This window comes from Trichosurus vulpecula, chromosome 2 (genome assembly GCF_011100635.1).
Source record: "Trichosurus vulpecula isolate mTriVul1 chromosome 2, mTriVul1.pri, whole genome shotgun sequence".
Classification (NCBI taxonomy): domain Eukaryota; kingdom Metazoa; phylum Chordata; class Mammalia; order Diprotodontia; family Phalangeridae; genus Trichosurus; species Trichosurus vulpecula.
In genome coordinates this window covers 14143232-14167477 of record NC_050574.1, presented here as the reverse complement: position 1 = coordinate 14167477, position 24246 = coordinate 14143232, and the positions used below count along the sequence as shown (strand labels likewise).

The window sequence follows — 24246 nt, the reverse complement described above, 5'->3', positions numbered from 1 at the left end:
AAATATTAAAGGATCCCTTGAGTGCATTGAATGGATTCTTTGTGGAGTATTTATAGAAACATTGAGGCTGATAATCCCATATGATAAGCAGGATAAGCAGGTGTGGCACAATGGAAAGAGTCAAAGAAGTTGAATTTGAAGTGGGCTCTGTTGTTTATTTGCCTGTGAGGCCCTGGATGGGACTTCCTATGCTCAACCCTTTCATCCTAATGAACCACTCACAAGGCCACACCTCCTCGCCTCCCACACTGGCAAGATTCACCAGATTCAACTCTGCATCTTGCTCCCTCTGGCATATCTGCTATCTGGTCACTTTACTAGTGTCTAACCTACTGAATATCTCCTACTGCAGTCTTTCTTCTTGTACTGACCCCACAAGTGGAAATTAAAGCTAATTGTAATTTACAATGTAGAAGTACTCCCTGATTTCGGAAAAAAACCTGGAAAGACTTACATGAACTGATGCGAAATGAAGTGGGCAGAACCAGGAGAACATCGGAACATAGTAACAACAATACTGTATGATAATCAACTGTGAATGAGTTAGCTCTTCTCAGCTATGCAATGATCCAAGACAGTTCTGAAGAACTCATAATGAAAAATGCCATCCATATGCAGAGAAAGAACTGATAGAGTCTGAATACAGATCAAAGCATACCATTTTCACTTTATTTTTTTCATGTTTTTTTTATCTGTTTCCTCTTTCACAACACGACTAATATGGAAATATTTTACATGATTGCACACATATACCAAATTGCTTACTATCTTAGGGAGGGGAGAGGTGAGGAAAGGGAGAATAAAATTTGGAACTCAAAATTTTTTTAAATGAATATTAAAATTTGTCTTCACATGTAATTAAAAAATAAAATACTATTAAGAAATGCACAATGTGTATATTTAGAGAATCCACCCCCAAAATTCACATGGACTATTTGTGCCTGACCTGTGGTAGAGCATTCCAAGTCTGATTAGCCATAGTCAGACGTACTGTACCTTGTCTCTAACATAGTGGTGTCATTTTGGCCAACTTCAAGAATGGAGGACAACAGCCAACCTTGGTTGTTGTCAACTTGTCTTGCTTCTCTTGAGAACTATGTGTTCATATCCTCTGACAATTACATATTTCAGAGTGACTCTTGTTCCTCGATAGCAAACCTTTATTACAGAAATCTGCTGCAAATTTTTTTCCAATTAACTATTTCCCTTCTAATTCCAACCAGGATATTTTTGTTTGTGAACAAACTTTTCAATTTTGTGTATTCCAAATTTCCTATTTTATCTCCTGTTTGGTTTTACTGTTGCCTTGCCTGAGATTATATTTGTTGCCTCCGCTTTTCAGAACTCACATGAAGTATCTTAAATTCTGCTCCACACCCCCATTTTAACTCTATGAATATTTATGTTACTAATATGTCTTGTAAGCAATATATTATGCTTAAGGGTGCCATAGATAATAAAATAGTATCAAAACTTAGCATACAGAGTGTTCCCAGAGTCTTAGTGCATGTACTTAATGGAATAGCATCTAAACGTTTTAAGGAAAAATTAACTGAATTACAGGAAGAAATAGCAAAGCTATAATAGTTGGGTTCAGACCTAGTTAAAGAAAAAAACAAACAAAAAGACCAGTTGGAGAGGAATGAAATAGTATTTCAGAAAAGTTAGATATGATTTACCCTGGCAATTACTGAATGGGGATATAAAATGATAGACATATTTCTTAGCTGTGTACAGCACCTATACAAAAATTGACCATGTCTTAGGGCACGAAAACTTCATAAACAAATGGAGAAAAATTAAACATATCCTTTACTTACTATAATGCAATAAAATTATCAGTAAAGAGCCTCTGAAGAAAGGATTTAAAGTTAAATGGGGACTAAAGAAATAAATCCTAAGTAATTGATAGAAATTAATGTTAAATAAGTTGTTCCCAAAGAACAAATCAGCAAAATAGATAATTTCTTTACAGAAAATAGAGACACAAATGTCATAACTTTTGAGATGCAACTAAAAGGAATCTTTAGGGGAAAATGCCCATCAGAATAATAGACTTTTAAATAACCTAATCTTATTAAAAAAAGATATTGAGCAAGTTATAAATGAACTTCTAAAGAGAAAAACTCTTTTATCATATATATTTACAAGTGAATTGTAAAACATTCAAAAAATAGTTGTCCAATTTTACAGAAAGTGTTTGTAAAAATAGTAAAAATAGTAAAAAAAAAAAAAAAAGAGGGCTCCTATCAAACTCCTAGGAGAAAAATACAGTCATTATACCTGAATCAAGTCAGAGAAAAAACTATAGATCAATTATCTCTAATAAATATCTATGTAAAATATTAGCAAAGAGAAAACAAAACATTAAAAATACTATACAATATAGCCAACTTGGATAAGTTTATTCAACATTAGGAATACCATGAACAGTATAGAACCTATTAGTAAATAAATAAATAAAAATCACATGATCCCTTCTCCTCCCACAGATTGCCCCCCTCTGCCATCTCCATTCTTTCTCTTTTTAATTTCTCCCTCTCTACTTATTTCTCATTGCCCACAAACATGCTTATATCTCCCTTATCCTGAAAAAACCCTCACTTGATCCTTCTATCCCTGATAACTATTGTCCTATTTATCTTCTGCCCTTTATAGCTAAACTCCTTGAAAAAGCCATCTACCACAGGGTCTCCACTTTCCTCTCACTCTCTTCTTAACCCCTTACAATCTAGCCTCAGATGTTATCATTTCACTCAAACTGGTCTCTCCAAAGTTACTAATGGTCTCCTTGATTGCTAAATCCAATGGTTTGGCTAATACACATTCATTTAATAGCCGACATATAGTTGCTTCAATAATTTGAAATTTTTCCTTTATTTCTTCACTTTTGTGAGTTATTTTTCTCATATATTGACTATTGGATTTTCATCTTTTTTCAAAATCAGATTTGCTAGTGGTTTGTCTGATCTATTGGGCTTTTAAAAATATAGATCCTTTAACTTATTTTATTAGCATTTCCATTGTCAATTTTATTTATCTTTTTTATTTTTAGAGTTTCTACTTTATTTTTTATCATTGCCTTTCTAGTTTTTCTTAGTTGAACTCAATTCATTGATCTGTTCTTTCTCTTTTGTTAAGGAAAAGTGATTAGAGATGTATATATTGGATTCTGCTTACTAATCCACATTCCTTTACTTGTGAGCTCATTCCATTCATGTTCACTGTTAAGTGTGCATTATCCTATAACATATACCTCTGATACTTTTTCCTTTCTTCTTACTGGGCCCCTCTTTGTAAAGAAAAAGGAGGGATAGACAGAGGAGGAAGCTGATCATTCTTAGGAATCTGTCATTGAAATGGTTTGTACCCCTCCTCTCTTCACCAATCCTAGACTGAGAACTGGCTAACTTTTATCTACCTTGCCCTTCCTTTCCCCCTTGAATGGGACATTTCTATCTAATCCAAATGTTGTAGGCCAGGCCTAGAAGTTGACCAAACATAAGAACCTTTCTGCAGTTGGCTGCAGCTTCCCTGACTCTGTGTTGGCCATGCTGACACATTAGTTAGAAGCCAGAGGGAAGAGCTCTGGGTTCCTCATTGCGCTGGCTTTTGGACTTGGGCCAGTTAAATCTCAATGCTATCAATACCTTTTAAGGAAAAATTAGCCTAATTTTCAGTAGAGTAGGGCTATAGGATATTGTTCCTACATCATTGAAGCTTACTTCTGTTTCTGCTTTGGGTTTATTATTGGCATAATCTTTCACACAGTTATACTGTTTAGTATAGCTTATGGCTGTAAGCCACTTTCTAGCCCAATCCAGGCCAGGCCACCCAAGCCTGTAGTTCCAGACTCCTCCTTCCCCTCTTGTGCCTAGAATTCTGAATCCCAATGCTATGTTCCATGGACTCTGACTGCTAACCTTATCTGGCCCTGTTTTCAGGCACAGCATGCCACTTTCTGGCCATGTCCATGCCAAGCTGCTGCCCCTTCCCCTGTCCCCCCTATACTTTTCACCTCTAGCCATATGTATTACTTCTATTAGAATGCCAATTCTGCGAGAGCAGCAACTGTCTTGTTTGCTTATCCCCGGCACGTGGCACAGTGTCTAATGCATAGTAAGCATGTCATAAATGCTTTTCACTTATTCATTCTCTTCTGGAGTCTTTCAGCTCATATTCCAAGGTTTTTTCTCTCCTTCATACTAATTATTGAGGCAGAAAAACAGATAGCTGGCCTCAGACCCAGAAGGACCTGGGTTCAGGTCCCACCTCTGACATATAGTGGCCATGTGAGCACGTCACTTACACTCTCAGTGTTCCAGGCAACTATAACCCTCACTTGATCCTCCCATCTCCAATAACTATGGTCCTATTTCTCTGCGGATCTTTGTAGCTAAACTCCTCAAAAAGGCTGTTGCCAAGGCCTGTTGCTTTCACCTCTGCAGCATCTCTTGAATTTGCCCCCCTCTCTCCTCTGACACAGCAATTGCAGGAACTTCTTGTGGGTCTCCCCGTCTCGAATCTCTCCCCACTCCAATCCATTCAGTCACCAAAGGGATTTTCCTAAAGCACATGTCTAAGTCATCTCCCTACTCCAGTGGCTCCCTATCCCCTCCAAGATCAAATATAAAATCCTGTTTGGCATTCAAAGCCCTTCACAACCTTTTTCCCAGGCCTCTTAATTCCAGCACTTTCCCTCTTTTGATTATTTTCTATTTATCCTGTATATAGTCTGCTTTGTATATGTTTGTTGTCTCCCCCATTTCTTCAGTGTCTTGATTGGTTAATTGCTAGATATTTTCACTTCCTTGTAGCTTCTTGGAATGTACCTTCCATCCCTTCTGCCTGCTTCACTAAGAAACAGAAAGGTATCATGTCCTAGTACTTTACTACTGCTTCCAAATCTTTTTCACTCAACACCTGTGATTAAAAAAACTACCATAATACCTACAAATAGTAATAGTTATCTCCTCTTTGTCTTTTCCTTACACCTAACATTTCCATCACTAGGTCCCATAAAAGCAGAGACAATGGTCACTTCTGTTCCCCTAATCTTATTGGGAAAATTCTACTGTCTCTGAAAATAATGCTAGTTCTCGGATATTTTTGATCATATTAAGGGATACCTGAATGTTTCTGAATTGTGAGAGATTATATGATCTACCCGAATTTTAAAAATACATATACATGGTTTATTGATACTTTTTGTTTTTTACATCAGTTTTCTTGGAAAGACTGATTCAAGCCTTCCTTGTAACAAAGCAAAACAATCAAAACTTCCAATATAGTGATTAAGTTTCAATTTATACAATCTTTATGCCCTTCCCCCCCACATCATAAAGATAGTTTCATTATGTTTTCTCAAACCTTCGTTAGTTTATCTATTTTGCAGTTTCACTTCCTTAAGGTAGTCTCTTTATAGTGATTCTTTTGGGGGGGGGGGCGTTATTCGATATCCTCAAATTTTCCCAGGTTGCTCTGGATTCCTCTATTCAGTCATGCCTTAACGCATAATATTCCATAATGCCAAATTTTTGTCCTTCACTAATCAATGTGTACACACTCGTTTGCTATCAGAGTGCCACTATGAAGTTTAATATATGCTGTATCATTATATGGGATAATATGCTGGAAAATGGAATCTCTGGATCAATGTATGAGGTTGAATCATTTTGCTTGCATAATTCCAAACCGCTATCCAGACCTGGACCAATTCATAGTCCTGTCAACTGTATCAGTGTGCCTGTTTGAATATCTTTCTATATGCAAGGCTGAGGAAATGATCCAATACAGGGAATGAATTTACCGAGGGAAAAACTAACTTCAAATGAACTATTCTAAATTGTCATTGTTACTTAGGGAATACTCTTCCTGGACTCTATTTTACTGACCAAGTAGCTACCCCTCCTAACCAGGTGGGTATCAAACTTTAGGAATTAACCTGATAGAGGAAATTGATAAATAGTATCTCACTACTAGATAATCTCAAAGCATGATGAATTAGAAACAATCTAGTCCTGACCATGCCCTCTGAAAGTCATTAAGAGGGCATCGAGCCAAGTCTGTCCTACCACATCTACTGGAGTGAACACATGGACTGTTCAGCATAATTATTGCATTAGTAATGAGGAAAACCTATTATTATGCATGGACAAGGGGTTATAATGAAAGGTACTTTGGGGCACGGGGACTCTTCTAAATAGATACAGCTTTGGTTTATTATATAGAATAAAAAGTGTGTAAATATAATGGGGTAAGACATGCAGAAGGGACTTGGAAGAAATGTGCAAAGTGTGCTACATATGGCTTGGCTTTGCCTTCTAGGATTCCCATCCGCCAGTGTGTTGCAAGTTTGGTTTAATCCCATTGGTTACTAACACCAGCAACACTGGAGCCCAAGAATTGAATTTAGTAGCCTGTTTATGCTTCATTATACTAGTTCAAATTTCCCAAACAAGTTGTGGATTTGTAGACACAGCGTCCAATTCTTGTTCAGACACAGCTGGGAATTTGCTCAAAACTTCACCTTCCCTTGCAGTAAGTAAAGCCGAAACTTCATTATTCTCAAACTATTATTAAATGGGAGGGTTTCTATTTCACAAGCTGGTTAAACCAGAACTACTTTAAGCTATCTTTGGGCTCAAACTACTATAACTGTATTTCAGACCCCAGGTCAGGACTAGATTGTTTCTAATCCAAGTACACAGAGTGGACCCATCCACACCCTGGGATTAATTACTTCAGAGAACTACACTATCCATTCTCCTATTATGGGCAGGAAGGCCATCTGTCATTTACCTATTTTTAATCTCTTGCTAACTTTAGCAAATTTACTGAAATTATTTCTGAAACCTGTACTATGGGGGCTCTTTCAGGGTCTATTCATACAACTTCAACACCTAAAGCAGGCAACATGCATTCCAGATTAAAGGTTTTTATTATTTTATTACTATGATTAGTTTTCCCTTTCAAATCCCAAACAATATTATAACTTGTGAAAAAATCTGGCATCTTAACCTTCAGTATTTAACAAGTAATAAGATTAAAGGAAGCATAGACTAGTGGGTGGGACACTAGACTGTGTCAGGGTTTAAATAGGGTTTCACATACTTAATGGCTATAGGATTCTGGGCAAGTCACTTAATGACTTTTCCTTTGTGTCCTCTACAAAATGAGGCAGCTGGGACTCAATGTCCTTTTAAGGTTCCTTCCAGCTTTACACCTACGACTTTGTGATCCTACGAAGTATTTCCCATACTAAACCCCACAGTAAATTTTCCACATGAAGCTTGTAATAAGAAGTTAAATACACATGCAAGAGTCATTCCATGGTCAGTCACAGTCTCTCAGTCAGAGATGAATTCTGAGGTGGTAGGTTTCCCTATGGGTTGAAATTATAGCTTTACATTAATTGTCCAACATTATATAATCACTGATATTCTCAAATGTATTCTAACTGAAGGTTTTCGAACACATTGATTATACTGAAGTGATTTATCTCTTAAGTGATTTATCTCTAGTATGGATTTTTTTATGAGCCTTATAGGTTTGCTTCTGCCTGAAGGACTTTCCACATTCATTACATTCAAAGGGTCTCTCTCCAGTATGGATTCTCTCATGTTCTGTAAGGTAATGCTTCTGAGTAAAAGCTTTTCCACATTCATTACATGTGTAGGGCTTCTCTCCAGTATGGATTCTCAGATGTTTACTGTAGGATGTATTGTAAATGAAGGCTTTTCCACATACATTACATTTATAAGGCTTCTCTCCAGTGTGAATTCTCTGATGAACAACAAAGGATTCTCTCAGGCTGAAGTCTTTCCCACATTCATTACACTTATAACGTTTCTCCTGATTATGAGTTTTTCGATGTATACGAAAGTATCCCCGGTTTCTGAAGGTTTTCCCACAGTCATTACATGTGTAACGTTTCTCTCCATGTTTTTCCTTATGTACACTAAGTCCTCCCCTGTCTCTGAAAGCTTTTCCACATTCACTACATTTAAAAGGTTTCTCCCCAGTATGAATTCTTTTATGTATGTTAAGCTGTCCCACCACTCGGAAAGCTTTCCCACATTCATTACATTCAAAGGGCTTCTCTCCAGTATGAATCATTTTGTGTTTTTTAAGGTTTGCCTTCTGGCAAAAAGTTTTCCCACAGTCTATACACTCATGGAGCTTCTCTCCAGTATGAATTTTCTGGTGACAAATAAAGGATGTTTTGTCAGTGAACTCTTTTCCACAGTCATTACATTTATATGGTATTTCTCCAGTGTGAATTCTCTTGTGTTTCTTGAGGCATATCCCTCGACTGAAGGCCTTCCCACATTCGTTACATATATATGGTTTCTCTCCTGTATGAATTCTTTCATGCTGAATAAGGACGCAATTGTCAATGAAAGCTTTCCCACACTGTTTACATTTATATGGTTTTTCTCCAGTATGAATTCTCTGATGTTTACTAAGGTTTCCAAACTGTCTAAAAACTTTCCCACATACATTACATTCATAGGGTTTCTCCCCAGTATGAATTCTCTGGTGTTCATTAAGGTGTTTATATTGGCTAAAAGCTTTCCCACATTCATTACACGTAAAAGGTTTCTCTCCAGTATGAATTCTTTGGTGTTGGTTAAGGTGTCCTTTTTGGCTAAAGCCTTTCCCACACTGACTGCATTTGTAGGGCTTTTCTCCAGTATGAATTCTTTGGTGTTTAACCAGGGATGAATCAATGCTGAAAGCTTTTCCACAGTCATTACACACATAGGGTTTCTCTCCAGTATGAATTCTCTGATGTTGAATAAGATGTGCCTTACGCCGATAGGCTTTTGTACATTCAGTACATTTAAAAGGCTTCTCTCCAGTATGTATTCTCTGATGTGCAATAAGGCATGAGCTACTGCTGAAGGTTTTCCCACACTGACTACAGGTATGGTGTTTCTCTCCACTGTGTAATCTGTGGTACTGAAAAAGGTCTGAGTGGTAAATGACAGGCTTCTTGCATTTGTAGTTACAAATTTTCTTCCCTAAGGAATTCCTATTATGATCAATTATGTCTGACAACTGTTTGAAGCTCTTTCCAAGTGTGTCATGTTGATTGTGCTGTACTCCTGTAGTAGTTCTTTGTCTGGGAACGAGAACAGACCCTAACTTGAACCTTCTCCCAAACGCATTCTGTTCATGAACATCCAACTCATCAGAAGTTGTTCTATGACTGACTATAACTTGCTGGGACCATCTCTCCTCCTTCCCCTTATGGTCTTCCAACCAGACATTAAAATTCCAAGCTTCACTAAACTTAGAATTCCAGATGGGATTCTTTGAGATTCTCTCCTTGGCTGATGATCCCATAAAAATGCCATAATTTACAGATGGCTCCTTGATCTCATATCTTGTATTCTGAATAAAGGAATCTGAAATAAACAAAAAAAAAGCTGTGAATATCCATGTTCACTTTGCTGCAAGAAAGGAAACTTGTTTATGTTAAGTTCTATCCTCCCTGAAGGACAAAGATAACTCATTGGAAAAAAGGAAGAAAAATCTTTTCTTAGAAACTGAAGAAGGAAGAAGATGAGGTATTGTTTCTTTAAGAAAACAAATATATTTAGAATGCTGGGAGAAAAAAAGTTTGTTGTGAGAACTTAAAAAGTCACTTGGGAAAATTGGTTTAATGCAAATTACTTTTCCCATGGAGTCAGAGAGATATTTTATCAGTGATCCAGTGGGTGGCAGTTTAAGAAATGAGCTAAGAAAATGACTTGATGTGACAGAACTGTCTTAAATGCTGTTGTATAAGGAAGGCCCACAGAGTTTATAAATATGAAGATAATTCTATAAAGAGGCTTCACCCTCTTGTATATTACCTAATCTGGAAATCTCATTCATTCCCATGGATTTAATTACCATCTCTATGTTGATGATTCTCAAATTACCTTTCCAGTCCCAACCTCTCTGCTGACCACCAATCTCTCATCTCTAACTGCCTTTCAGACATCTCTAACTGGATGTCCAGCAGGCATCTTCAACTCAACATGTCTTAAAACAGAACTCATTATCGCTCCCCTTAAAAAATCCTGTACTCACCCCTACATTCCCTAGAGGGGAATGTAGAGGACACCGTCATCCTCTCAGCTCCTCAGGCTCATAACCCAGGAATCATCCTGGATTTCTCACTTCTCACACACTGCCCCTAACCACCACCACCCAAGCTATTGCCAAGGCTTGCTGATGTAACCTCTACAGCATATTTTTAAAATAGGCCCCCTTCTCCCCACTGACACTGTCCCTACCTCAGGCCTGGATTAGTACAACAGCTGCTGGTGGGTCTCCCGGTCTCCAGTCTCTCCCCATTCTAATTCCTACTCAGCCACTAAAGTGGTTTGCCTAACGCACAGGTCTGATCATGTCACACACACACACACCCTACTCAATAAACTCCAGTGGCTCGCTACTGCCTCCAGCAAAGCCCTTCATAACCTGGCCTCCTCCTACCTTTTCCTTCTTACATCTTACTCCTCAACACATACTCTGTGATCCAATGACACTGGCCTCCTGGCCACTCCATGAACAATACTCCATCTTTTACCCCTCATGCTTGGAATGCTTTCCCTCCTCCACTCCAACTACTGACTTCCCTGGACTCCTTGTCCCAACCAAAATCCCACCTTCTAAGACAGGAAGTCTGTTATTTCCCATATATCCTGTCTACAGTTTATTTTCTATACTTGTCTGCATGTTGACTCCTCCCTTAGACTGTAAACTCTTTCAAGAGCTTTATTTGTCTTCTGCCTCTTTTTGTATCCCCAATACTCAGCAAAATGCCTAGCACATAGTAGGAGCTTATTAACTATGATGAATGTTTGAAGTGACTCGGGTTGTGAGTCGAAATATTATAGTTATATAGCTTTATGCTTTCTGCCTTCATTTGTTAATTGTGTACAGCCAATAATTCAAATATTTAAAGAGCAACTGCAACCAGTAAAGAAAGTTTCTCCACTTCACCAATAATTGATATCTAGTGAACTAAATTGGAGTCTTGAGTCACTTAATGAGAAATTATCACAGCATAATCCTAGATTGTAGAACTCAAGGGGATAAAATTAAATATACAGCAGAGTCAAGTGGCAAGCCGAGGCCGGTTGAGTTCTTCATACCAGTAACATTTATTTTCTATGGCAGGGCCATCCCAAATGTGGCCCGCAGGCCACATGCAGTAATTTGTGTGGTGGCCTACAAGCATATAAATTTACATAAATGCTTTAGTAAATGAAGCCGACCTACCGCGGAGCTCTCACTAAAATGGCAAATCTATTTTTTCAATAAAAACCTAAGGTTGGACAGCCCTGTTCTATGGTACAGAAAACATTTGTAGATGTCATCAGAATACTAATTTGTAAATTGGGAATATACAGTATAATACTAATAAACTGGCAACATTCGGGAACCTAATGTCTAGCTGATCATTTGTGAACCATTAGAGAAGAAAGTATGGATCCCTAACACCCAAAATGGATCCAATAAGAAAGCATTCACAAGGAACGCCTCATTTCTTTTAGTGATCAGGTTCTAGAGTCAAGGATGGGAAAATACTGTAAGGAATCTGAAAGCTAACTACTGCTTCATAGATCTAAGGCGATACTAAATTTCAAAATAATACTGTTCTAGAATTGAAGAAATTAGGAACAAAATTCATTTGGAAGAACCGAAAGTCAAGAATCTCAAGGTGAAGAATAAAAAAAACCAAAGGTTTATGTTTACTAGATTTAAAATTATACCACAAAAACATTTTAAAAAAAGTTTGGTACCAATTAAAATCAACAGAACAAATTTGGTAATAAAAACACAACAGGCATACAAAAACTAGTGGTTTTCAACTAATCCAAGAACTGGTTATTGAGGTTAGAAATAGAAGAAACTGGGTCAACAAGAGCTTCTGGAAAAGCTAAAAAGCAATTTGGCAAGAATGAGGTTTGGATCTTGCACAATATACCCCTAAAGAGATATGTGACATAAAGGTTACATCATTAAAAAAGGTCACCTTTCACGATGACTGTTAGGTAAATGATTTCTAAAGAACAGAGGTGACTGTAAAAGATAAAGTAGGCAAATAAAAATATCTAACAGATATATGAAATTGATACAAATATCTAAGAACAAAAGGTATTCTCAAATGGTTAAGTGGCTAGAGGAAATGAAAAATCTACAAAATAGAAACTGCAAACTTCTCAACTATATGAAAATACTGCCAATCACTAATAAATGAAGAAATGCCTAATAAAACATTCAAGCTTCATTTCCTACCATCAGGTGTGCAAAGATGCCAAAAGATGAAAATGGTAAATGCAGCTGTGGAAGACAGGCACAGGAGTGCACGACAAAGCTCAGTTGTAGGGAAACAATTATGAACAATAGAAAAGTGTACACTAAACTGTACATACTCTAGACTTGAAGCCAGTGATATCACTGCTAAAGACAGACAAAGATAAATGAAAAGTCCCCAATTTTAAAAAAAATTTTTATCAGTATTCTTCGTGGTGGCCCAAACCCCACAAAAACCTGGATTGTCCACCAATCAATCCCTTGTCATCAATCCACTGCTAAGCATAAGGCAAAATCTCAAGAGTTGTTTTGATTTGCTTTTCTCTTACTGAGCATTTAAACAGTTACTAGTTTGTATCTTTTTACCATTTCTCTGAATAGCTTCCAATCTTATAAATTTCTGTTAATCACCTATATATTTTGATATCAGACCCTTAACAAAGATAGTTGATACAAAATTTTATCCTCCAATTGGCCTCCTCCTTTCATATCCCAGCACAAGGGTTTAACCTGAGGCCCAAGAAATGCCAATTGATCCATGGATAGATTTTAGGGTATTTGTGAACTTGGATGGGGAAAAAAACAATATCTTTTTTATTTCGATATAGTTGTATTCCTTTGCAATCCTATGTATTTTATTTTATGATAAAATATTTTTGAGAAGGGCTCCACTGACTTCACCAAATTTCAAAAGGGGTCCATGGCACACACACAAAAAAGTTTAAAAACCCTTTTGTACTAGATTCTGCAGGAGGTTTTCAAATTTAGGTCGTTGGAATTAGCTGTTTTATCTTTTATTATCATCTCTATCCCTTGGTTTGGTTAAGTATCATCATGGAAGCACTTCAATATGTTTCTTTTCTAGCTTTTTTGTGTTCTATGACTTTTAATATTCGGATCACAAATGCATTTGGACTTTACTGTGGAATATTATTTAAGATAATGGTATAGAAGTAATTTCTCAAAGTCAGCTTTTCAGTATTCCCAGCAATTCTTGTCAAAGGACTTTGTTTCGGCGTTTATTTTACACTGGGTTTTGAACTAAATTATTTAGTTCTTCCTTGTCAACTTCTGTTTCTTTGAACTGCTTTTCTATTATCAATATGAAATAGATTTAACAATTACAATTTTGTAACATATGACATTTTCAAGTGTTAGTCCCCTCTTGTTACTCTTTTTTCATTGTTTCTATAATAGCTTAAATAGTTTTATTTTTCTAAATATATATATGTTACTATTATTGTTCCTACCACTATAAAATATCCCCATGGTACTTTGAATGTTATAGCAATAATTTATATATTAACTTGGGTAGTATTATAATTTTTATTATATTGACATGACCCTGAAACAACCAGTTATTTAAGCTGTTATTTATTTCTTTGAGACTCTAATTACATCAAGTTCTAAATGCGCTTTGGTAGCCAGACTCCATGAGATGATGAGATAATATAAAATTAGGTAACTTAAAAACACTGCTTGTGGAATTGTAAATTGGTCCAAGTGTTCTGGGAAGCAACTTGGAATTATGCAAAAAAAAGTAATAAAAAATGTCTGACCCAGATATTCTATTACTTAGCATATACAAGTAGGTCAACGACAAAAAGTATATGTAATTCACCAAAATATTTATAGTTGCACCTTTTGTAGTAGCAAAGAACTAGAAATAGACACCTATTGACTGGAGAATGGTTAAATAACTTAAATGTTAGTATATAAATGCGTAAAAATAAGAAAGGATCTAAAAAAAGGAATAGCTTTTCTTGAAGTTTGGCCGTGAAAGGGAGGGCAGATATAGGAAAAGAAATCTTTAGTCTTAAAAATAAAAATCCTATATTTTTATTTCAGATAAGAATTTTTTATCACACAACCAAAAAGGCCTGAGATACCACAGTCCAGAGTTTCGGACTGAGTCCAGTATGAAAAGGGATTTTCTCTACAACACCCAACAAAAAATTATGTAGCTTTTCCTCAAAACCCCCAAATCAAAGGTACTACTCTTATTGCTATAAGCCTCTCTACTTTTGGATGGCACTGTGCAGAAATTTTTTCTTCCAGCAAGTCTAAATTTGAGTCTATAAACTTCTACCATTTTAAGGAAATGCAATTCTACTTTCATGTTTAGTATTTTTTTAAACATAAGTGAGTTCTATGAAAGCTTTTTCAGTACATATAATAAAATATTAAGTTTTTTATTATTGGTGTAATTCATTTTGCTAGTTGTTTTCTTAACTTTGAGTAATCCAGACACAAACCCAATTTGGTCATAAAGAATAGCTGTGGGGTTTTTTAAATTACTGTAACCTATTTGCCAGTATTTGACTTGATATTTTTCAATCAATATTCACCAGAAATATGGGCCTTTAGTTTGCAGTGAGGATGACATAAGCAGATCAGATTATGACAGTGACTATTTTGGCAGCAGTCTGACATAGGTCAAGAAGGGAAGAGAATGGCAAAGAGATTTGAGGTGAGCAGACAGAGGAGGCCACTATTCTCTTCTAGTGCAGGTAGGTAATGTGGACCTAATTTGGGGTGAATCAAGAGACCAAGGCACTGATACAAGAGATGCTATGGAGATACAATCTGGAGGATCTGCCAACTGACTCTCCCTACCCACTGAATCCAAAAAAGTTATGAATGTGTTAAGTGGTGATGACATAGTCAAAAATAATGCAATCATAAGGAGCTCTTTGTGGTGAAGATGAGTTTGGTTTTAGACATGCTGAATCTGGGCTGAGCACTGAGGGGACCCTTGGAGAGAGAAGTCTCTAAGATGGGGATAGGGTTCTGGATCAAGAATGGTAATACTGTAGAAATATACTTGAGAACCAGATGCACAGGGCTGGTCACTGAAGCTATCTACAGGAGACAAATGAAACTCTCCAAAGAGAAAATGAAGATGGAAATGGTGAGGGCCTAGGAAATACCCTTGAGGAAGCCCATTTTAACAGGTTTGTAAGAGAATGAAGCACCCCTGAAGAAAGAGCAACTAAAGGACAAGAAAAGAACCAGGATCCTGTGGCATGTTTAAGTTAAAAAAAAACACGAAGTGTTGAAAAGGTATAAAGCAGTAAATATGTTAAGTAATCATGTATAAGTCATTTTCCCCCTCAAGTCTGGGTCCCTCCATGTCTCCCAGGCTGCAAGTACAGTGGCTATTCACAGGCTCAATCCCAATTACAATGGGCACAGTTTTGGCCACCCCATTTTTTTCCAACCTGGTCCTGTTCACCCCTCCTTAGGCAGCCTGGGGGAAACTCCATTCCTAGAAGTTCACTGTATGTGTGCTGGACTTAGTGTGTCACAATTGGCATTAGTCTTCCCTAGTAAACCTCCTTTAACTCCCAGGCTCAAGACATCCACTAGGCTAAGCCTTCACCAGGAGCAAGGATTACAAGTGTGCACCACCATGCCTGACTATAGGCTACTTTTTCAAGTAGTTTAGCAGTCAAAGAGTGGAGACAACTGGGATACTTAGGGAGACTGCCTAGAAGCCTTTTTAGGATTGGTGAAATCAGCATATTTTTGTAAGCAGATAAGAGTCAGCTATTTGTTTCTAAGTGGGAGAGAAGAAAAATAAAAGAACTAGGAGAAGTATTACTGTTCTAAGGATGAATATGGTGAAAAGAAAAGCACAGACATTTATAAGAAGCAATATAAAATGAAGTAGAACTAATACAACAAGACATGCGGTGATTACAACCATGCAAATGGAAAGCACAAAAAGTACTGAAACGGAATACTGGAAACTTGTAACGACCAAGTTTGGCCTCAAAGAAGAGATCTGAGAAGACACTTCTCCCCATTTTGGGGTGGGGGTGGAGTCAAGAGTGTGGAGAAGTGCATATGATGGCAGACTTTTGGGATGCACTCTAAATTTTGCCAAACTATTTTTCTTCCTCTTTTTACTTTATTAAAAGGAATGGTTTTCTTGGAGAGATATATTGGGACACATAGTGTGAAAATAAAAGATAAAAACACTTATGTAAAGAAAAAAAGAAAACTGTTGCTATTATCCTTACTCAAGTCTTACTGTGACACATCATCGTGGCACCAAGGGAAGCCAAGGCTCTCCAAGATTATGCCAATGGGAGGCAAGCTGTGGGCCGATCCTACGGAGCTCAAAAGGTTTTCTGTTAAAGAATGTGCCATTAATATGAGGTCCAACCTGGCAAAATCTGGAGACCCAGGATTCCTAGGCTGGCTAAAAGATGAGATGAAATAAAATGTAAAACGATGACCAGATATATAATCAAATGAGATAATGTACGTCAAGTGCTTTGGAAACCTTAACATGCTACGTAATTGCTAGCTATGATGAAGCAAGCATTCAGCCATAGCAAATCACAAAAACGATGCACTATGACAGAGACATCACAAGTGTTCCCAGAGGAAGTACTTATATTGAAGAAACCACACATCCTCTTAGTACTGAAGAAAGTGGGAATGGACCCAGACTGAATCATTTTCAGAAAGAAAATGAAACAGATAATTCAAAGGACACATTTGTCAAAAAAGAAAATAAGACAACTTCAAAGGAAGGCAAAACCCAAAACATCACAAGTTTTTGTTTATCCTTTTAACATAGGCAGGAAAGCTTAAAAGGAAAAGGAAAGGTGTCTTTAAAGAGGAAGATACATATGAGGTGGAAGAGGAGAAAATAAACCTGGAGGGGTGAAGAGGGGTAAAAGGCTGAGATCCAAAGTCCAGAAAGGTGAACATCAGATAAAAGGAACAAAAGCAAGAGAAGAGGAGAAGTGCTACAGGTTTATTCAAGCTCAAGAGGGCCTATGTGAGATCCCTCAGACAATAGATAATCAGTGATTAGACCAATTTCAAATGCCTCCTGGGTGCTGGGGTCTGTCAGGAAGGTTCCCCACCTACCATTTCAAAGGGACTCCAACCTTACTGACCCAATAAGCTCTTGTTGGCAATGACTCCATTGGCCTGGCTTCACTCACTCACTCCCTTACACACCTTGACAAACACCTCCCAGGGCTTCTCTCTCTGCTGTCCATGGTGCTTCTCCTCTCTCCAGCTGGGAGATCACATGAGGTTTGGGGGCTGGCAGTCCTCCTGGTAGGGAAAGAAAGGGCAATGTGCTAAGAACAGAAATCCATCTCAGAATTCACTGCAGCCTCTCTCTCTTTAACAAAGGGCAGGCAGATATTAATACCAAGGACCCAGGACCTGGGAAGGATGCCCTATACCGTGCTGCTCCCAGGCAATATGGAAGTAAGATTACTGAGTCCATGGGATCAGAGACTTTGAGCTGCAAGGGCCTGTAGGGGCCATATGGTCTCACCCCTTCCTTTTACAGATGAGGAACCTGAGTTGCTGTAGAATCAAAGAAAATCAGTTTACTTTGATCCTGCCAAGAGGAAGGGTAATCTTTCATGCCTCCAGGGGTACTGCACTGGGATTTCAGGGAAAAATCTCTGCCCTAAGGGAACCCCGTAGGGGAAGTATCACAAAGCTGATCTCTAGTTGCATCAATCAAAGATGCTTTCCTTGGGGCCAGGAAGCAGCAACACTGAGCTCTCCTATTACTAGAGGGACAGAGAGAGGCAGCATGGTGCCATGGCCATCATGTTGCTCTTGGAACATAAGCTCCTCAAAGGCAGAAACTCTTTCACTTGTGTGTCTGTACCCCTAGGACCTGCACAATGCCCTACATCTCAGAAGTGCTTAAGCCATGATTGGGAGAGTCAGGGGAGACCAATGTTCAAACTGTTGCTCAGACACTCCTAAAGTGTGGGGCCTAAATGTTTGTGTCTCTGTCTCTCACTCTTGGCATATGGAAGCCACTTTATAAAGGCTTAATGATCTGCAGACTCTCTGGAACTGAGGTTTCCTCCTGTGTAAAATGGGAATGATTACAGTGCTGACCTCACAGGTTTGGGGTAGGATCAAATAAGGTAACATACAGTTAACACCACCTCACAACCTCTGAAGTACAATACAAATGTCAGCCACGGTCCCCATCACCATCCATGACTATCCCTACACACTAAGACGAAACCCAACTCGGGGCTAGCCCAATGGACAGATGCCAGCTCACAGGGGCAAGTTGTCCTTACCAAGGGAGACAAAGTTCTGATAGTTCTCCAACATCACCTCCTTGTACAGGTCCTTCTGGGCTGGCTCCAAGTGCCTCCACTCCTCCTGGGTGAAGTCCACAGCCACATCCTGAAATGTCACCAATTCCTGAAAGAGTCAACATTTCTGCTCACTCAGGGACCATCATCACACGGAACATGAGGGTGACAGGAAGCTGGCTGGTTCTAGGAGCTGCTTATATTCCATCTCTAGTGTTTCTAGAGGCCTCACCTTGTACAAATTTCTATTGTCACAGAGTCAGCAGTAACATCAGCAATCACATTACAAAAACCCCTTTCTAAACAGATACACCATATTAAGCAAAGTTCTTACCTACTGATACATTTTAGGTGAATAAAGAGGATGGCTACAAATAATACATTAAGGTGCAAACTCTTGTCAGTACTAAATAACAATAGCTTGTTCTTTCTCTCATAAGGTATCATCCTTCTTGTCAAAAATGGTGAAGGGATAGACAAATGGGGCGGGGCGGGTGAGTGAATCAGAGGTTGCCATAACTGTATTTTGGGGTAAAATGTCAAGTGACAAGGATGGGAGAGGGATACCATGCTAACACATGGAGAACAGCATGGGCAAGCTACATAGAGCGTAGGGCAACATTTTGAACTTGATGGTCTCAGGACCTCTTCCTATTCTTAAAAATCACTGAAGATAATACTACCCCCAAGGGCTTTTATGTGCCTTACATCTACCAACATTTGCCTTATTAAAGATTAAAATGTTAGTATTGTCATGAAAATAATTCTGACTTCACAGATCCACTGAGAAGGTCCTAGGGACCCCAGACCACACTTTAAAGACTGTCAGCACAGAGCAGTAGTAATGTGTTTACTATGACTGTGTCCTGGGCCCTTTTGTCAGCAACTGGTAAAGACCAGGGGCCCCTTCTCAGAAAGTTCTTAAGTACACAAAATATAATACATAAGATTAAAAAGGAAGCTAGGTTGAAATAGTTATAGTAAAACAAGTGCATGGGCCCCCCTAAAATCTATCCATGGAACTCTTGGGAGCCTATGAACCCCAGGTTGGAGTATGGCCTTGAAATCATACCACATGAGGCTCCTTTGAAGAAACTGGGAATACTTAGCAAAGATAAAAGAGACACTATAGCTGGCTTCAAATACCTTAACAGCTGTCATGTGGTAGATAAAATGTCTTCCTGGGCTCTGGAGCGTAGAGTCAGCAATGATGGGTGGAACATGTAGAGGGAGATTTAGGTTTAAGACAGGGACAAACTTTCTACTAATTAAAGTGACCTCAAAGTGGAGTAGCACCTTCAGGAAGTAGTGAGTTTGTCCTTATTGTAGGCCATCAAAAAGAAGCAGATGACCATGTCTGGTTTGTTAGAGCAGGATTCCTTTTGGGGTGTGGGGAGGATGAGATAGGTTCTACTCGGTCTCTTCCAACTTAGATTTTATGACCTTGCATTTAGAATAGCAACAACTACACTTATAGACATCATGAACTTTAATTCTTAGCATACTCAGCCTCTTTTTCCCATCCTGCCACACTCTTTGCAGAAGGACAGGGGGTCTGTTACACAGGGATGAGAACCTTTTTCTAAATGTATCAGGACCTAGTAGGTGGAGGTTAAATAGGACAGAAAAACAGATATGGAGAGAAATGGGAGAACCAAGGAATATGTACTTTTAAAGTGCACAAGGACCTTTAGGACCTTAGTAAATTGGAAAAGGCAGCAATTATGAAAACTGTATTTTGAGACCACAATGTAGCAATCTAGAAATAAATCATGCTGATTGGTCCTTTACTGAACTCCTAATATTTCCTCTTTTGACATCTTTTGGATGGACAGCTTGGCAATGGGTACAATGCTGGATTTGGGAGACAGAAGGAACGCAGGGCGAGTGTAGCCCCTTATACATACAGACTGGGTGACCACAGGTGAATCACTGAGTTCTCTGAGCTTTGGAAATGCCCAGTGATTTATTAATCAAGTGTTAAGTGGGTTGGGGGTTTGTATGGTACAGAGGAAGATGCTCAAACCAACCAAATTAGAACTCCCAGGGCACTTGGTCATCTGTTTTCTCATGATTACAAATACATCTAACTTTCCAATTGTAGTAGCACAAGTACTTAATCTTTTCTGGGGTTTATTTCATATTTGTTTCATAGCACTTGGCAAAGTACATTATACAGCTGGTTAAAGAACAAGTAAAAGTTCTCCAGGAGAGAATAGGGAACTAAGAAAATGAGGAGTGTTCCCAATATACTGTAGCCTAATAAAAAGAACAAAGGCAGCTAAATATCTCAATGGATATAGTACTGGGCATGGGATAGGGAAGTCCTGAGTTCAAATGTGGCCTCAGACACTTGCGAGTTGTTCAACCCTGGATAAGTCATTTAACCTGTTTGCCTTAATCCACTGGAGATAGAAATGGCAAACTACTCCAGTATCTTTGCCAAAAAAACAAACAAACAAAAAAACAACCCCCATAAGAGGGTCATGAAGAGTCAGACAAGCCTAAATGATTGAATGATGACAATAACAATGTAAATAACATAGGGCAGGGAGTCCAGAGACCTCAGTTCTTGCAGTATCTGACTTTAGGGGATGACAGTTTGAGAGAATCCTGAGAAGACTTGTATAAACAGATGCAGAGGGAGATGAGCAAAACCAGGAGAATTTATACAACAACAACACTGTAAAAACAAACCACTGTGAAAGACTTAGGAACTGTGATCAACGACGACCTTGCTATAATTCCAGAGGATACAAGATGAAATATAATACCTATTTCCTAATAGATAAGTGATGGAATGAGACATGTTTTTTGAACATAGCCAATGTGGGAATTTATTTTGTGTGACTATACATGTGTGTAATTAGGAGTTTTGTTTTTCTTGCCTTTTTTTAATTGGAAGGAGATGAGTAAGAAAGAGAAGAGGGAAAGAAAGAAGATGGATCTTCATTTGAAGATAAAAATTTAATTAAAAAAAAAAAGAAGTGTTCTTGAATGAAACTTTGCTTCCATAAACCTCAGTTTATCAGCATGTAGGATAAAGAGAGTTGGTCTATATAATTTCCTCTAGCCCTAATGATCTATGAACTCCTAAAAGTCTGAGTAGCCAGTCATTAGAGGGAGAACATTCAAAGCTGTGGTCAACCCTGCATGGGACTTCACAGAGTGGAGAGGCTGGAGGACAAGGGAAAGAAATATGTCCACACTGTGAGAAACAAGGCAGCATACTTCAAGAGAAAGAAGAAACCGTAACTCACCATTGACCTGGCCATCAGAAGCCCAGATGCCATTCTCTACTCCTCCTCTTTCTCGGGGAAAAGCAGAATCTGCAAAACCTGGCATAAGGGAAAAGAATTCATGAAGGAGACAAAGTTCACCTAGTGAAACTTAACACACTTTAGCCTAGGTGTGTGAGGCCCAGGACCCTTACAGAGTAAGAGATCAAAACTGGACCCAACTCCTTCTATGATCAGAAGGAAGGGCCATGGACATTAGTCCCATAGACCCCTTGGTCCATCTAACAGGTTCCAAGGAACAAGATTCTGGCTATAGAACTGGGACACATGGGTGGAATTCCGGGTAACTCACCAGTGTCCAGCACTGAAAATTCAAATTAGCTCCTCTGTTGACTCCTTAATAAAAAATGTCCATTATTTTCCACAAAGAGCATATGTGGAAAAGTAATTTGCTGAATTCCTAGAGAAAACTATGATAACCTATGAGCAGATGTCTGGACCACAGAAACAGCGAGCACATGCCTGATAGGAAAGAAAGTTCATTACACTAGGGTCCAGCCATGGTAAGAAAGGTCATCAGGAAGATTCCAACCACCAGCAGGAGACTAGACTAAATCACAATGGAGATCAAAAGAAGTTGCCAGGGGACACAGTAGAGTCAGGAAGACTGGAGTTCCAATTCTGCCTTAGACACTAGACAGCTGTGTGACCTCAGGCAAGTCACTTAACTAGCTTGCCTCAGTTTCCTCATCTGCAAGATGAGAGTAACATCACCCCCAACCTCCCAATGTTGTGATGTATTAAGTGCTTAAGAGAGTACTTGGCACGTAGTAGGAGCCTGATAGCAGACACAAGATATCTGTATCAAAGGCTTGAGGAAGGCGGGCGGCATCGCTGGCAGAAGTGCTGGCTGGACTTTCTTTCCCAAGCCCTTTAGTAGTTATGAGAAGCAGGACAAATCACCGAACCTTTCTCGGCCTGTTTCCTCATCCATAAAGAGGGGAGTCGAACAGCACCTGCATCATGGAGTTTGGGGGGTTGGGACGGGGACTTGTACGGGCCTGAAAACCTTAAGAGGCCGCATAAACGCTATCGCGGGGAGGGGGGGGGAGGATGGTCACAAGCTGCCCAAGTTTGTGGATGACTCAGAGTCGGGAAGGCCCAAGGAAGGCTCAGGCCTCCGACCCAAGTCTTCGGGAAGCCCGGACGCTGCGCTCCAAGACTCACGAGCGGGAGGAAAGCGGGGACCGAGAAGGGAGCGCGGGGGTCGGGGCCCCCAAGCTGGGCCGGGCGCCGCTCAGCTGCTCCCGCCCCACCCCCCGCGGCGTCACGTGCCCCCTCCTTCCCGCTCCCCACCCCCGCCCCGGCCTTACCGCGTTCCCGGCGCCTCAGGCTCGGCTCCTCCGCAGCCCCGGACACGCCTCGACGCAGGCCGTTCCTCCCGCACCTGCCTCAGCCCCCGGTCCAGCTCACGCACCACCGCAGCGGCCTCCGGATCCGCCCGACTCCGGTGAACGCGACGCCAGGCCTCCGGGGCCGCGCACGCACGCGGACGCGCACGCGCTCACGCACGCACCCGGACTGGAGCTGAGCCTGTGGCGGGCTGGGCCGCCCCCCACCTTCTTCTCCCCCTTCCCCTCCTGCACGCACTCAGGCCCTCCGCCCGCACGGAGGAATGGGCTCTGGGGTGGTTCCTCTCTCCCTGCCCAACTCTCTGGAGCTAGGACCCAGCCAAAGTGAGAACAGCGGGGCAGAAGACTCAAGAGAACGTGGGGTCGTGACCCCAGCGGGTCCTCACAGAGGCATCCCGGGAAATGAAGTCAGCCCTTGAAAGGAAGGAAGGAGCCGGAGGGGGCGTGGGAGGAGGGCTATAAGGAGTCTGGGAAATGTAGGCGCGAGGTGCCTTCTGCGCAGACGCACCGCAGTCTGCCACGTGGCGACTTCAATAATACCTCCTGTACCTCCTCCCTCACCCTGGTAATGTAGGACCCCTTCCTGCTCTTGACTTGACTCTCACCACTCGTACCCAGCAAATGCTCATTAGTCAAGTTCGGTGCGACCACCGTGTCCCAGATCCATTTTGGGTGCTGGCCGCATGTATCAGGAGGGGACAGGGACAGGATTTGGTTAGTCTCTAATGCCCATGGTGCACAGGACCCTGTCACTAGTCACTGGAGTCAGTGAGCTATATTTCTGGCACACACCCACCTAACACACTCCTGACAGTTGTATGCCCAGGGGGTGGCTCCTCCAGATTTTAGAGGGTAGCCACTGACAATCAGCCTGAAGAATTAAGTAGCTTTCAATAAAAAGCATTTGCTAATGTGGTAAAAATAAGAACAAAAGCTATAAAACTCTAGCCCCTTACTCCTCTCCCCGCCAAAAAAACACCTGGGACTCACTACAAACATCAACATCCAAGAGAAAGAGTGGATCCAATTGGAATTAAGGTTAGATGGTGTAATGGTAATGTATTTTTGCTTAATGGGAAGAGCTTTCCCATCCACTAATAGGCCCATGTGACCTGCTTAAGTCATGGCAATCCTTTCAGATTATTTGAATCCCAGTAAGATCTAAAGCCTGAACTA

At 39.9% G+C, this 24246-nt stretch overlaps 1 protein-coding gene across 1 annotated transcript; it reads right to left on the bottom strand.

The window, feature by feature from the left end:
- Positions 1-6928: 6928 nt before the first annotated feature.
- LOC118839572 (zinc finger protein 260-like) lies at positions 6929-23206 on the bottom strand. Its single transcript, XM_036747048.1, has 5 exons — positions 23032-23206; positions 21680-21757; positions 18402-18528; positions 17299-17397; positions 6929-9413 (listed from the first exon to the last, which is right to left on the bottom strand). Exons 2-5 carry the CDS (start codon positions 21710-21712, stop codon positions 7498-7500), a joined length of 2175 nt encoding a protein of 724 aa, XP_036602943.1. The 5' UTR covers positions 21713-21757; positions 23032-23206; the 3' UTR covers positions 6929-7497.
- Between the last annotated feature and the right edge of the window lie 1040 nt (positions 23207-24246).